Consider the following 14463-nt stretch of genomic DNA (forward strand, 5'->3'; position numbering starts at 1 on the left):
TATATGACTGCATCATGTCAAACTCTGTTCACTAGGGGTAAGTGTAGACACAGTGATTGTTTTTAAAACACTTTAGTATAGGGACTTGCAGTTCATTACAGACAGTTGCGTAGCTGCCGTTAGGCAAAAAAGCTTTTGCCTGCACTTAATTTTGCCAATTGTTTTTTTTTTTTTTGAGATAAAATACATCCAGGAAAGGTATAAATGATGCTCTAAAACGCTATCTCCGCGAACCCCCTGCCATAATTTTGCCTACACTTCAATTTAGCCTCAGCTACATGTCTGGCAGACACAGACTGACAAACTGTTTTGGACACAATAAGACACAAAATTTGAAATTCAATTAGGCATTTTTGAAAGTGAATTTTTTGGGATGTTGGCCCTTTGGTACCTTATAACTCATAAGAGATATCTGAAATCAGATTGAAACACAGGCAGGAATTTTAATAAGGAATCCATTAAAAAAAAATCAAAATCAGACAAAAAATAAAACAGTTGATTTTTGGGAGCATAACCCAAAACCCCTTTATCTTTGAAATAATTAAAGATAAGCTTACCCTATAACAAATTTTAAAACAGAACTTAAAAAATAACAGACTGACATGGATCATAAAAATTGGATTAACAGTTCACTTTTACTATAATTTCTAATGATAACACATATTTTCCCTTTTTCAGCCAAGTATTTCCAAAAGTGGAAGGGTAAAAACACACAAAAAACTGTAGGGCCCTCTGTCATATCTCTAGGAACATATGTTCAAATTTCAAAAAAGTTTTAGTTTTACTCAATTTATTGTACATAAAGTTAATAGACACTAATGAAGACAACTACACGGTGATACCATTATACAACCAAAACAATTCTTTGCACTCATACAAAATTGTGTGAATTACCAGCTAAGGAACAGTAGATGCTCACATGGTTTAACAGACCTTGGCAATAGGCTGGAAAACATGAAAGATTTCCAATAATATACATAACAACATTGAAGCAGCCTACTATCCTCACCATAATTCTAGTGCCTGTGATGACAGATACATGTACATCAGAATGTGATGGTAGATGAGAACTAGCCACCAGGTCAGGACCAATACCAACTAAACTTCTCTCCACTCCACATTTCTTTATCAAATTTTTAAAATCTGTCAAAATGTCTGGAGATACGTTTAACTTGGTCACATCAATCTCAAATGTTAAACTGGAAATAAGAAAGAAAACATATCTTTAGCAACAGAGGACATACTAGAGCAAGGTGAAGTCAAAACTTCTAATTCAAGATTCTTAAATTATTTCAAATAAAAATATAATATAAACATTTAAACACTCTTCAATTCTATGTGCTACATAATGTAATAGTAACTAGAGAATTACAGTAATAAGCAGTACTCCACATACACTGAACATATCTGAACATTGTCCCTTGTCCACATACACTGAAAGAGTAATTGGTTATTGCGGTAATCAAAAGAATGTAACCCAGGGACAAATACCAGACATGGAAAACAGACATACACAGCAAAGAACATAAAGTAACTAAAATCATACATACCAAGTAACACAATGAGCAACTTGGACTCCACTAAAAACTGGGAGCATGAACCAGGTGCACCGGTAGGGTAAGCGTCCTCTGCTTTTCTAGAAACACCCACCGAGTTGCTCATAAAAAGTCAAGTCCGGGGTAGACAAATGAGGAAAGGAAAACTATGACCCATTGAATAAATCATATCTGAACATTGTAACTTGTCCACATACACTGAACATATCTGAGCATTGTCCCTTGTCCACATACACTGAACATATCTGAGCATTGTCCACATATACTGAACATATCTGAGCATTGTCCCTTGTCCACATACACTGAACATATCTGAGCATTGTCCACATATACTGAACATATCTGAGCATGGTCCCTTGTCCACATACACTGAACATATCTGAGCATTGTCCCTTGTCCACGTACACTGAACATGGACCCTTGTCCACATACACTGAACATATCTGAGCATTGTCCCTTGTCCATGTACACTGAACATATCTAAGGATGGTCCCTTGTCCACATACACTAAACATATCTGAGCACTGTCCATTGCCTTTTTGACAACATCTATCAATTTAACTAGAACAGTGAGTATAGAGTCAAAATATATAATTTAGTTTTTTTTAATAATCTCCTTTCATCTTCTGGAGTGAGTACAAGATTCCAAGAGTCATTCAATTTCAGGAGTGAAAAACATAATATAGTGCAACCTCTATTAAGCAGTCACTATTGGGGAATGGTAAGACTGACCTCTCAAGAGAAGTTTAGTTAAATACTTAATTTTTTAAGTTCAAAGAGAAAAGTTGACTAAATATGCATGCATGTATCTATTTTATTATTTTTTTATCATGTTTACGATTAAGCAAAAGAAATTTATTGTTATGTCATTATGCCGTTCAACTACAGTTATTATTTTTTTACCTGACAGACATTCTTTCTAAAAAAATCTTAATTATTCATAACCTATCAGTGAGTACATTTTGTTAATCCTTTGACTATACACAGTTAAACTGATTTTTAGGTGTATTTAATTGTGTAATATTTTTCCCACAGTGGCCAGATTTAAAGGGGGAGGGTTGTGGTCACACCAAAGTACTTGAACCACACCACATTTTTTGTGCCTGTCCCAAGTCAGGAATTTCTTGTCTGTATGTCTGGTTTTGTTTTCACCTTTAGTTTATTTGTATGTTGAGTATATAGGGGTAACCCTTTCGCTGTACCTGTGTATAATGATATTTTGGGGCCAGCTGAAACATGCCCCATGGCTCATCCAATAGGTGGCCTTGGGTTGACATTTTAATCCTGGTGCGGTTGTTATCTCTTTGACATATTCACCATACCCATTCTTGCTATACATGTATTTTTTGTATTAGCAATATCAATCAGGCAATCAATCAATAAGTCATTGACCTCTTAGGTAACCTCAATGAAACACCTGTAATACTTTTCATAATACTTAGGTGTTTATGGTGAAAAGACAGTAGATTTAAACCAAATTCCTAAATGTTAACACAAATAAATAACCCTTATAAACGAACAAGGTGACCACTGGTTTGAGGTGACAGTTACGACAGTTTTTCGACTGTACAAGCTTATGTTCTAAAATGTACTCACCTTCTTTCATCTTTTTAAGTAAGTACAACATTCCAAGCTTTTTGTTCCAGCACTCTTTACTCACCTTCTTTCATCTTTACAAGTAAGTACAACATTCAAAGCCTTTTGTTCTAGTACTATTCATTCACCTTCTTTCATCTTTATAAGTAAGTACAACATTCCAACCTTTTGTTCCAGCACTATTTACTTACCTTCTTTGATCTTTACAAGTTGGTACAACATTCAAAGCCTTTTTTTCCAGCACTATTTCCTCACCTTCTTTTATCTTTACAAGTAAGTACAACATTCAAAGCCTTTTGTTCCAGCACTATTTACTCACCTTCTTACATCTTTACAATTAAGTACAACATTCAAAGCCTTTTGTTCTAGTACTATTTACTCACCTTCTTTCATCTTTATAAGTAAGTACAACATTCCAAGCCTTTTGTTCTTTCTCTATCATCTTGTCTGTTATTGGTAAAGTTAATCTGTATCGTTGAATTAAAGTCCTAAAAATGGGAAGTAGAGCATAAAAATATACCAGTGTTACTATCATGATATATCACATATATTATAAGGATTAAAAATTGTTTTTCCAGAATTTACACAGTCCTTGAACCAATCCACGCAATGATTTAACAGATCGAAGACCGTTGACTGATCGATGACCGATGACCGGTGACCGATCTGATCACAGTTTTGTTATGTAAAATGACATAAGATCTGTTTTAAATAAAAGAAATGTAAAATAAAAGTATAAATTGATGTTTAAATATATTACATAATGTAAATATGTGTAAAATTGACAACGAAAACAACAAAAACCGTAGAATACATTGACCACTCTGTGGTCACGTGATGCAATCACCAGTTAAATGGATCGATTTGACAGATTGATCGCAATTTTTGTTGCACGGATTGGTTCAGGTACTGTAGATGTGTAAAATCTGTCCATTCACTCACAAAACAAATGAAAGTCCAAAGGACTTTTATGTCAAGTTTGTGAGTGAATGGTCCGATTTTACACATCCATAAATTCTGGAATAACAGTGTTTAATCCTTATAATTCGAATCCCTAACAATCCAAAATATATGAATAGTTTTATATGGGAGACTTAGGTTGATACAGCATATGATACCAACCCTCAACCTATATTACCCATCAGGCAGCGACCCTTGGGGGGATATTTGAGTCATGTTGATAGAGCATTTGATTCAGATTTTGGCATGTAATATTCAATATTTATCACCCCAAGAACATGTAATATTTAACAAGCAGCGGGAAAATCAGAAAATAAAAAGATCTTTTATCTAATAAAGGATCATAACTTATCTCACCTTGCCAGTGACAACAGAAATAACACTATAGGATCATATCCTCTCCTTATTGCAATCAAAGCTCCAATGTAAGAACATAGACATAGTACTTCATATCTTAATCTGGAAAAAAAAACACCACAAATATACACAGGTTCTTTTCTCTGTTGTTGGTTCTTATTTCAATGCATTTAAATCAAATCAGAAAATTCTCACATAAATGCAACTCATTAATTAAAGGTGTATACAATCATCTTATGAGAGAGAGTTAGAATCATACAAAGTAACAATCCAAAATCTTGATCAGCTCATTGTCAAATCTTTTGGAAATTGCAGGTCATTTGTAGGTCAAATATCCCGATGTGGGAGAGTTTAGGAACACATGTAAAGTGACGGTTAAGATGCAGGAGAAAACAAGTTTTAGGATAATTTTGCAGATGTGACCATTATGATGCAGAAGACTTGAAATGGGTGGGTTAGAATGAATTGTTGTCGTGTTCTTTTGTCATCACAATAAAGATAACCAAGGACAGTGTAGTCAACACACGTATACATAACATTTATCATATACTGTCCCTGTCTTGTAAAATAAGAACAAGGTCATAACCTGGTGTAGTTCAGGAAAACTAAAACTCTAAACAGTTCTCTCATGTCATCTGTTGTCTAAAGAGAGACTCACTTAATACTCTAGATCTACTCACTGATTATGTTGTTCCAGTTTATCAGAACGAATACACGAGACTAACTGTAACATTGAAAACACGTCATCAATATCCCAAAATCCTGATGATAACTTTTCTGAAATATTATAACTTCATGTAAAATATTTCAGTATACATTGTACGCAGTAGTTGGCCACCTAAAAATTCAATGTCTTACTAGGGACTCAAAATATTGATAGATATTTTTTTTGGGCATGTAGACAAAATCTTTTTTTTTTGTTTGGTCAAATTTTAATATTTAATGTTTATTAGACCCAAAATTTTAATATTTAATGTCTATTAGACCCAATCTTTAAAATTTATTATATGTATACTCCATTGTAGGCTATAACATACCCAAGTACATACTCCATTGTGGGCTATAACATACCCAAGTACATACTCCATTGTAGACTATAACATACCCAAGTACATACTCCATTGTAGGCTATAACATACCCAAGTACATACTCCATTGTAGGCTATAACATACCCAAGTACATACTCCATTGTAGGCTATAGCATACCCCAGTACATACTCCATTGTAGGCTATAACATACCCAAGTACATACTCCATTGTAGGCTATAAAATACCCCAGTACATATTCCATTGTAGGCTATAGCATACCCCAGTACAAATGATTCTTGTCCAGTAATTGTAGTTTTAGTTATGATCAATTACCAATACATGTATAAAAAATCAAGTTAAGTGCTTGTATATTAAGTTATTTTCAATTACTGCTATTTAACTTTATTTATTGATTGACTAGGCAATGTTTCATATTTGTTCCTTGTAAAACAAAAAGACAATCCAGAAAACTGAAGGCAAATACAAAAATATAAGACACCAATGTCACAACACAGAAGGACCAATACTTACTTTTCACATCCTGTAAACCTATTTCTAAACCTAGCTCTGGACTAGGAGATAACAGGTAATATTTGGCACACTCAAAAGGTTTTACAATATGTTTTAACTTTTCTGCTTCTATCAGACAATCTTCAGTTGAAGGAAGATCTGCCTACAAAATGGAAGGAAAATCTAAACAAATACTCTCCCATGAATATCTTATTCATCTCAGGACTCAAAATTCCCAGGAAGGTTTCAACTTAAATTAAAGATTATGCACAGAATTAAGCATTAGAAATTATTAAAAAAATGTTCAAACTTTAAGGAAGATTTGAACTAATGAGATAAATGGACATACACAGGGGGTTCCTCTTTACCTCCAAACTTTTTTTGCAGGAGTATAATCAGTGGGGTAGCTTGCATGTATGCTTAGATGATCTCAAGCATCAATATCATAGTATCAACAAAAACAAACAAAAAAACAAACAAAATAGATTGTTATTGATTGAAGCATCTACTATGGTTAGTACATTTTGTACCTGGCCAAGCCACTGATAGTATCAAGAAAGTGACTAATTGTTTCAGTCATATAACCCAATATAAATGTTTTTAGGAGGTAAGTATGCTTAAAAAATTGACATTCCTACCATCAGTTCTGAAGTGTAAGTATTTGTAAAAATGGGAAAAATCAGGAACATGCATGTCAAAACCTCAACGATTTGACAATATAACTTCACTCAAGGATGCTTTCTCTATTTGAAAGAACCATCTTTTGATCTCTGCATCACTGGCTTTGCTCAGAAATTTTTCAATAAAATGTTAGAAAAATGAGACGTTTGACAGCATTATCTGCCCTTGAAATGTTCATTTCAGTGCATTTCATTGAAATTGTAACTTAATGGTCCAGCACGATATGGAAAATCTTGTCTGTTTTCCTTGATTCTGATGATGCAAATAGAAAGATTACACTATCAAAATGATGGTATTTTCATACCATGTTTCACTTACTGCCTGATTCTTATAGGGACTGACACTTAACAGTATAATGTTATCTTTACCTGTTTGTGTAAGTTATTTATTTCATCCTTGCTTGCAGAGCATCTTGAGCAACATTTAGCCAACAGTAAATCATTGTCTGGAATCAGCTTCAGTAATGTAACAGCTAAATCCCTGTTATAAAACATTAAGATGATTACATCTTTAGTAAGGTATAGAATAGATAATGGCCATTAAGTTTTCTTAATTTATATTTTAATTTTATTATACTATTTAAATATAAAACTTAAATTTAACTAGATATTTTTATATTCATCTTCAACAGTACTGAACAGAAAAAAAATCTAGTTTAATATATCTTAAAATGTTCAAATGAATGTACATTCTGGTAATTATTCCTTTTATCCCTTTACAATGACTGGACACTAATTGCCTTGATTCATATACATCTATACTTGATACTTAACTTTCCTATAAAATTTCATCAAAATCAAATTAAGCAGTTAAGAAGGAGTTGCACCCTCAAGGTTTACATGTACAACCCAAACTTTGCAGGCATTGAACAATATCAATCTAAATCAATTTCTGTAATGAACCTGAATAATGAAACTTTCATATAAAGTGATCCAAGATATCGAACTTATAACAGGAAACTCAAACCATTATACTGTGAAAGTACTGGTACTTTAATTCATGGATACCAATTTTTGTGGATTAGGGAAGAAACACAAATTCCTGGATTCTTGAATTTGTTGTTTTGAGATTTTCAGTATGGACATCAAAGGAAATTTCCTTTTCGTCAGGAACCAAATTTTGTGGTTTAGCCTATCCACAAAAAAAACCACGAAAATTGGTGCCCAAGGAACAATAGCACTTTCACAGTACAATACAACCTGCAGAAAAAAAAGTTTAATTATTCTACATAATTAACACGTTGCTTTGAAGTTTTGTATCTTACCATTTGCCTAAATGTTCACATCTCCTGGATAGGTATTCTATTGCTGAATATGTCTGTTCTGGAACATTTCCCAAAACTGTTCCCATGGCAACTGCAAGTTCTAGTTCATGACCTCTGATGAGAATTCCAATGGCACCCTAAAAATATTAAGACTACACATATAGTGATAGCTTTTCATTATAACAGAATGTTCTAAGGAGCTAGGTGAACCACAACATGGATCTGATATGATTACATTAACCAACAAGAATAAAAATTACTAAAAGTTGTAATAGTACAATTTAAATCAAAACAAATTCAATGTAGACATTTACATGCTTAACTTTAGCTCTTAGCTACTTCAAAGCATTTGCAAATGTGTTTGGTGCTATAAGAAAATTCTAGAACTAATAATTTTGAAAAATTTACCTACCCGGTATAATATTTTCTTTTGGTCAGCAATAAATTTTCAGAAAGAAGGCAAAAAGGGTGAAATCCAAACCTTTGACTGAAAAAGGGTAATATCTCTTATCAGAAAAGACCTGTGGTGCTATAAGAGAACAGGTTTGTATCCAATGACTAGAGGCTCTAAAGAGTCTGAATTGCTCAACTGGCTTGATAAGCAAAATTCGTTTTTTTCAAAAGCAGCCTTGTTTTTAATGGATAACATATCCAAAAAAACAATCAATCAATTTGTATTGAATTCTGTCCAGTAGTTTCAGAGGAGACAATTTTTAAAGTAATAACATTAAAAATTGCAAAAAAACTTTGGGAAAGAGAAGTAACTCCAACCTGGCTGAACAGATTCACAAGAAAATTTAACCACAGATAGATCTCATCATGCTGAACACTTTTATCTCCATTAGAATTTTGATAAACCTATTGGTTTTAGTGATATATACAAAAAACTTTTTTCTATTTTTAGTAATGGCGGCCATCAGTTTCAACATAAATCTCCACATGAGTTCTATGCAGAATATCCTAAGGAACATTCATACCAAGTTTGGTTCTATTTGATCCAGTAGTTTCAAAGAAGAGTTTTGAAAAATTGTAAATGACAACAAAGACGACAATGACACACACCAAGAAAGCTAGAAATTTACTGTTAATTTGAAAAGATGTGAATTGCTAACTTAAAGTAGGAAATTTAATGTATAGCACCCATCTATAAATCATGGCATCATGGATATTTCCACACACCAATATACTTTTCAGTGTAAGAGACAGAGATATGCTGTGCTGATGACATTGTGCAAGTATTTTTACATATAAATTCCATTTAACCAACTAGATCTAACCTTAACATCATCAATAGAGAGAAAACAACAAGCAGATAGTATTGGAGATCCATTGTAAAAATACCAATTAGCTAGTCGTTGTACACACTTCTTCAATAACCTGAAACATTAGATTTTGTTGGTACACATGTATACTATAAACCAACTAATTTTGGCAGGCAATATATATTAGTTACAATTTTACAAGTAAAAAAAATGTGCAAAAAAGAAAAAAAATAAATGCAGCAATTAAGTCCGTGAATGGATGTTTGACAGATGTTAATCCTGACATGGATGTTTGACAGATGTTAATCCTGACATGGATGTTTGACAGATGTTAATCCTGACATGCCAAAATTAATATTCCCCAAAAATACATTGCTTTACAATAATCTATTGCATTTCAAAAGTGTCTTCTATTTAACTTGGTCTTTTTTTTTAGTTTAAACATTAGAGTCTATTTTTAGATTAATCCTTTCAATCTTTTAAAACATGAGAAGAAGTCATTTATGTTTTTTTTTTAATTGTGTAGGAAGTGTGATTGTGACACACATTAAAGAATCAATATTTAAATCTAGTTTGTATTCTTCCTTAAATCGTTCCTCCTTTACTAAAAATATGTCTATTTGTCGTAAAATCATTTTTTTAAACTATATTTGTATATTAAAAAAAAACCAACTTTCTGTTTTTCTATAACCTGGGATTACAAGGCAATGATTATTCTTGAAAAATTAAACATTTTTCAGCCATCATCTACAATAATGTTTGAAGTGGTAAATAAACTTATAGAAAAAAATATGCAGCTTAAAACCCAGTTGTCTTTATTAAACTAATGACCAAGTGTATAGTGTTGTACTGTATCAGTTAAGTTCCCTACATGCTGTTCTAGTATGTGCCCTGCCCATTTTTGATGGGATTTATAAGCACATTGCCCCCTCCCATAAATGTCCTTTTCTGTAAATAAATATAATGCTTCCATGATGTGAAATTATTTAGCCTGGATAATCCAGCCTTTCTCAGCGAACGCTATTGAGTTAGTAAAACATGATATAACATGATGATTTCTGTTCTAATTTTCTTACTCATCCAGCTGCAGTGGCTATATAAAAGGCAAAATAATACGTTTCCAACAAGGCCAATCTTTAAAAATTATCAGTTAGTATAAATTTATTATTCCTACCTTTCTTCCTGTATAGAGGATTTCTCTGTACCATTAGTTAAGTCATGTGAAGATGATGAATTGAGTTGTGGTAAAAATGTTCCTTCACAGGCCACCTGAGCAGTCAATACAGCTTCAAACAACTGTCCTCTAGCAGTAAAACTATCAATTAGTAATTGATAATCACCTATAGCAACACCATATGGCACAACTTCATCACTTTCCTCCTTCAGCAGTCGTGTTGTATATCTAAACAAATAACAAAATCTTTTATTACTATTAACCAAAGTTATTTTCCCAAGTGATTTATTTTATTTGTTTGGCAAGTAAAAATACATTGAGAAATAAACTGCGATGAATAAGTCCCTTTGTTATGGAATCCATGTCAAATAGATTGTAAATCAGAAAAAATAAACAGAATCGAAAGAAATATCCTGAAATGAAAAAGTAATTACTGTGACGTGTGAAAGTACCTACAGAGTATCCAAAATAAAACAAGTTGGTTTACAGTACACTATGAAAATGATATATTTACGACTATGCAACCTTCATACTAAATAATAAAAGAAATGATTTTGATTTTCCTATTGTTAATTTCCCATTCCTAGATAGAGATATTGCTTAAGCAACCTCCTATGGTTTTTACATCTCACAACTGGTCCGTTTTGCTCATATTTTTAATAAGATTTTAATGAATGCAATAAATTCCTCACAGAAAAAGTTTTGCACCAAGGGTATTGATATCACAAACTTTAAAAAAAAAATTACAATGTTTTTCAGTGTTACAAAACTTGATACAAAAATATAATAGCACTTGCAGGTTTTTAATTAAAAATGGTATTGCTCATCCATCTTTTTACAAAAACATAGTCTATAAAACACATTCTTATGATCAAAATCTGATGGGTTTATCCACTGCCCTTAATATATTGATTGGTAAAGGATATGATTTTCAAATTATTGTCTATTCTTTGAACCTCGTTTTCACAAACAGAGATAATAGACCCAGAATTGCATCCAAACACAAAACTTTAGTAATTTTTTAGTGTTCCACTACACTGAATCTTGCCTATTAAGTATATGACATTACTACTCCAAACTCAGTCCAATGGAATTGTAGAGACTGTTATTTCTATTGCTGGTAGATTTGATAGTATTATCATTCTTTAATATGTTCAGAGCTAGCTTTCAGTAACTGGGAGCATTCTTTACATGTATCACTCTATTCTGTTTGCCATTATCATGTAAATGTGTTAGATGTTGGCCTCTTATAACAGTGTAAACTGTCTGAGAGAATAAAGTTTTGTATTGTCTTGTCTTTAAGTGGACATCACATATTGTTTATATGGTGTATGTTGAAGTATTCCATGGAGAGAATTGGATGTATTATTGAGTGAATTTTGAGGTGTGTTTGTTTGTTGTTTCAGTTCATTTTTGACCGTACATTAAAGGAAGATGGTCAAGACCTTGCAAAAATTGTATAACCCAAATGCAGATTTCATGCCCCCGTTTTCAGTCAAGAGATGTTGGTCATAAATGTGTCTATGTGTTATTATTATTTCAATTTAAAGAATTGTCATTGTTTTGTTATTGTGGATTTTATCCCTTTTGTTGTCAGGGCCTTTCAGAACTTATTTAAAGGTGTGTTTACACTTGTTGGAGACCTTTTGGTGATCTCTCAAAGTATTTTCTATTTGGTATTCAGGCAGGTTTATTTGTTATATTTCACCATATCCGTTCTTTTTTCTATCCTAAATAATAAAGCTTTCAGAAACTGCTACATGAACATAAAGCAATCTGTGCCTTTCTTCTAGACATTTTTTGTTTGTATTTTGAAAAATAAAATAGCAGTGAGGTAAACAACTTAATCACCTTAACCTGACAAAACATTCTTACAACCCATTTGTAACTTTTATCTCCTTTTTTATAAGTAAGAGCTACCTCTTTACCACTTTTAACTACAACTTACCTGTTAGCTAAAGACTTCCAATATTCTAAAGATACACCAGGTGATATAGCTAATGCTTTCTCCCACTAGAAAAAAACAAATGAAAGACAAACAATATAACTGAACAATGAAAGTGTATTAAAGAACAAACAGATCAGTATACCAACACAGGCATACTAGGCCTGTTGGAAATACTTCAGAAACTCTTAACATTAACTTGTAAGTCTTGATGCCATCCATATTTTTACTCATTAGAAAAAAATTCATTTGCACAAATGTAGACTAAAAATTTAGTAGAAGTTTTGTGTAAAAAATCAACAGCTTGTGATTTACAGAAGCAGATAATTTTGTTACTAAATATATGTCACTGAATGATGGATGGAGGTAAAACAGTATACTGGCCACTTCTACGATGTGGGGGGTATAACACTAACATATTCTTTCCAATATGATATACCCAGAGTACTTTCAAATGAAAAGAAAGAGCCTTGCGGAGCGCAGCATGATACAGCCATAGTGGTTGAACCCTGAACAGTTTGGGCAAGTGTGAACACAATATTAGTTTTTGACACACTTAAGCATAGGGACTTATAGTTGTTTATGGACACAATATAGCAAAAAATTTGAAAATTGATTAAAAATTTTCAAAATCAGAGTAAAAATTAAAGTCGACTTTTTTGTGGTGTGGCACCTTTGAGATATCTTAAATCTGATTGATAAATGCAGGCAGGGATTTGCATAAGAAATCCAATAAAAAATTTCGATATTAGATCAAAATTTAAAAGTAGATTTTCTTTTTGCTTTAACTTTAACTGCACAAAGGTTAAAGATAAGCCTACCCCGTGAAAAATTTTCAAAACAGAATTTCAAAAGAAACAAAAGGAACAAATTGACATCGTAAATCATAAAAATCAAATCAAAAATAAACTTTTTCTATCAAATCTGATGAGAACATCTATTTTCACCCCTTATAGCGCCTTAATTCCAAATGGGATAAGACAAAAAATCTCCATAAACTATACATCCCTCCACCATTTTCCCAGGAACAACATATCAAAATTTTAAAAAGACTTGATATGTTTTACTCAAGTTTTCGTACATAAGTAGAAGTAAAAGTGAAAGTATGGATTTATTAAAGCCTGGCTTATACGAATATATTACAAGAAAGAAGAAAACTACTAATTGAGTTCAGTACCTGACCTAACTCGACCAGTACTTCACAAAACCGTTGAATGTTTCCTAACTGGATGTGTATTTTAGCCGCTTCCTTCAGCAGTTCATCTCGAGTGGGTGCACCTATACCACCAAACTTATTCATCTTAGCCATTTCTAACTGCTGAGCTTCAGACTATAATAAAATATATAATGCAATAACTTTTTTAAATGGCTGAAAATGATAGTGTGATGCAATAAAAAAATTCTTCAGTCAGTCAGTCATATAACATCAATACAGTGAAGCATTCACACCGACTCTAAATAATCTGTCTAAACAAGACACTTTTTCAAGTCTCTTTATATCAATTTAAATTTGTTTGAACCTTGGTTTACCAAACACCTGTCTAAATCAAACACATTTTAAAGTCCAGAAGGGGTTCAGTTTAGACAGGTTTCACTGTACCTAAATATAGATTTGCAAAGGTGATTCTTTTTCTTTTCATTAGATGGCACAGGTATATTACACCACTTAATATTGAAAATTGAACTCAAACATTAAGGCCAATTGTAATTTACACAATGGGGATACTAATGACTAAAATTAAAACAAAATAAGATAAAGAAAAGAAGTACCTACTCCTTTAAATTTAGTAAGGTGTTTAACATGAATGATTCCATGGCTATAACTGTCCCCTAGTAATGTATCATCCATACCCTGTACAACAGAGACAAGGTCCCATAGGTTGGCTGTACCTGATGGTTGCTGTAAGTATAAAGAATACTAGTCAATACAGAAAACAGAGACAAAGTCCCAGATGATTGGCTGTATCTGATGGTTGCTGTAGATAGAATACTTATTTAAAATACATACACATATTTAGTGGTTCATATTAGTGGTGGTACCCTTAAAATTTCATTTACATGGGTCTTGGACCTTCAACCCTATTTATTTACACTTTAATGTGGACTCATGACACAAGGCCCATAGATT

General features: G+C 32.4%; 1 protein-coding gene across 3 annotated transcripts in view; it reads right to left on the reverse strand.

Annotated features, from left to right (window-relative positions):
* The window catches only part of LOC148605570 (WD repeat-containing protein 17-like), a 43489-nt gene that overhangs the window by 3136 nt on the left and 25890 nt on the right, over positions 1-14463 (reverse strand). For 2 of the 3 annotated variants that reach the window (XM_088550293.1, XM_088550291.1), the window contains 12 exons: positions 14110-14235; positions 13513-13665; positions 12339-12403; positions 10391-10618; positions 9232-9331; positions 7955-8091; positions 7059-7170; positions 6031-6172; positions 5150-5246; positions 4470-4571; positions 3536-3640; positions 920-1199 (listed from right to left, as the gene is read on the reverse strand). In XM_088550293.1, the coding sequence (XP_088406419.1) occupies positions 920-1199; positions 3536-3640; positions 4470-4571; positions 5150-5246; positions 6031-6172; positions 7059-7170; positions 7955-8091; positions 9232-9331; positions 10391-10618; positions 12339-12403; positions 13513-13665; positions 14110-14235 (1647 nt within the window). The remainder of the gene's footprint in view (positions 1-919; positions 1200-3535; positions 3641-4469; positions 4572-5149; positions 5247-6030; positions 6173-7058; positions 7171-7954; positions 8092-9231; positions 9332-10390; positions 10619-12338; positions 12404-13512; positions 13666-14109; positions 14236-14463) is intronic. The other variant, XM_088550292.1, reaches the window with a different exon arrangement.

Source organism: Perna viridis, chromosome 10 (genome assembly GCF_037379345.1).
Source record: "Perna viridis isolate PV_CMFRI_1.1 ecotype Kerala chromosome 10, ASM3737934v1, whole genome shotgun sequence".
Taxonomy (NCBI): Eukaryota; Metazoa; Mollusca; class Bivalvia; order Mytilida; family Mytilidae; genus Perna; species Perna viridis.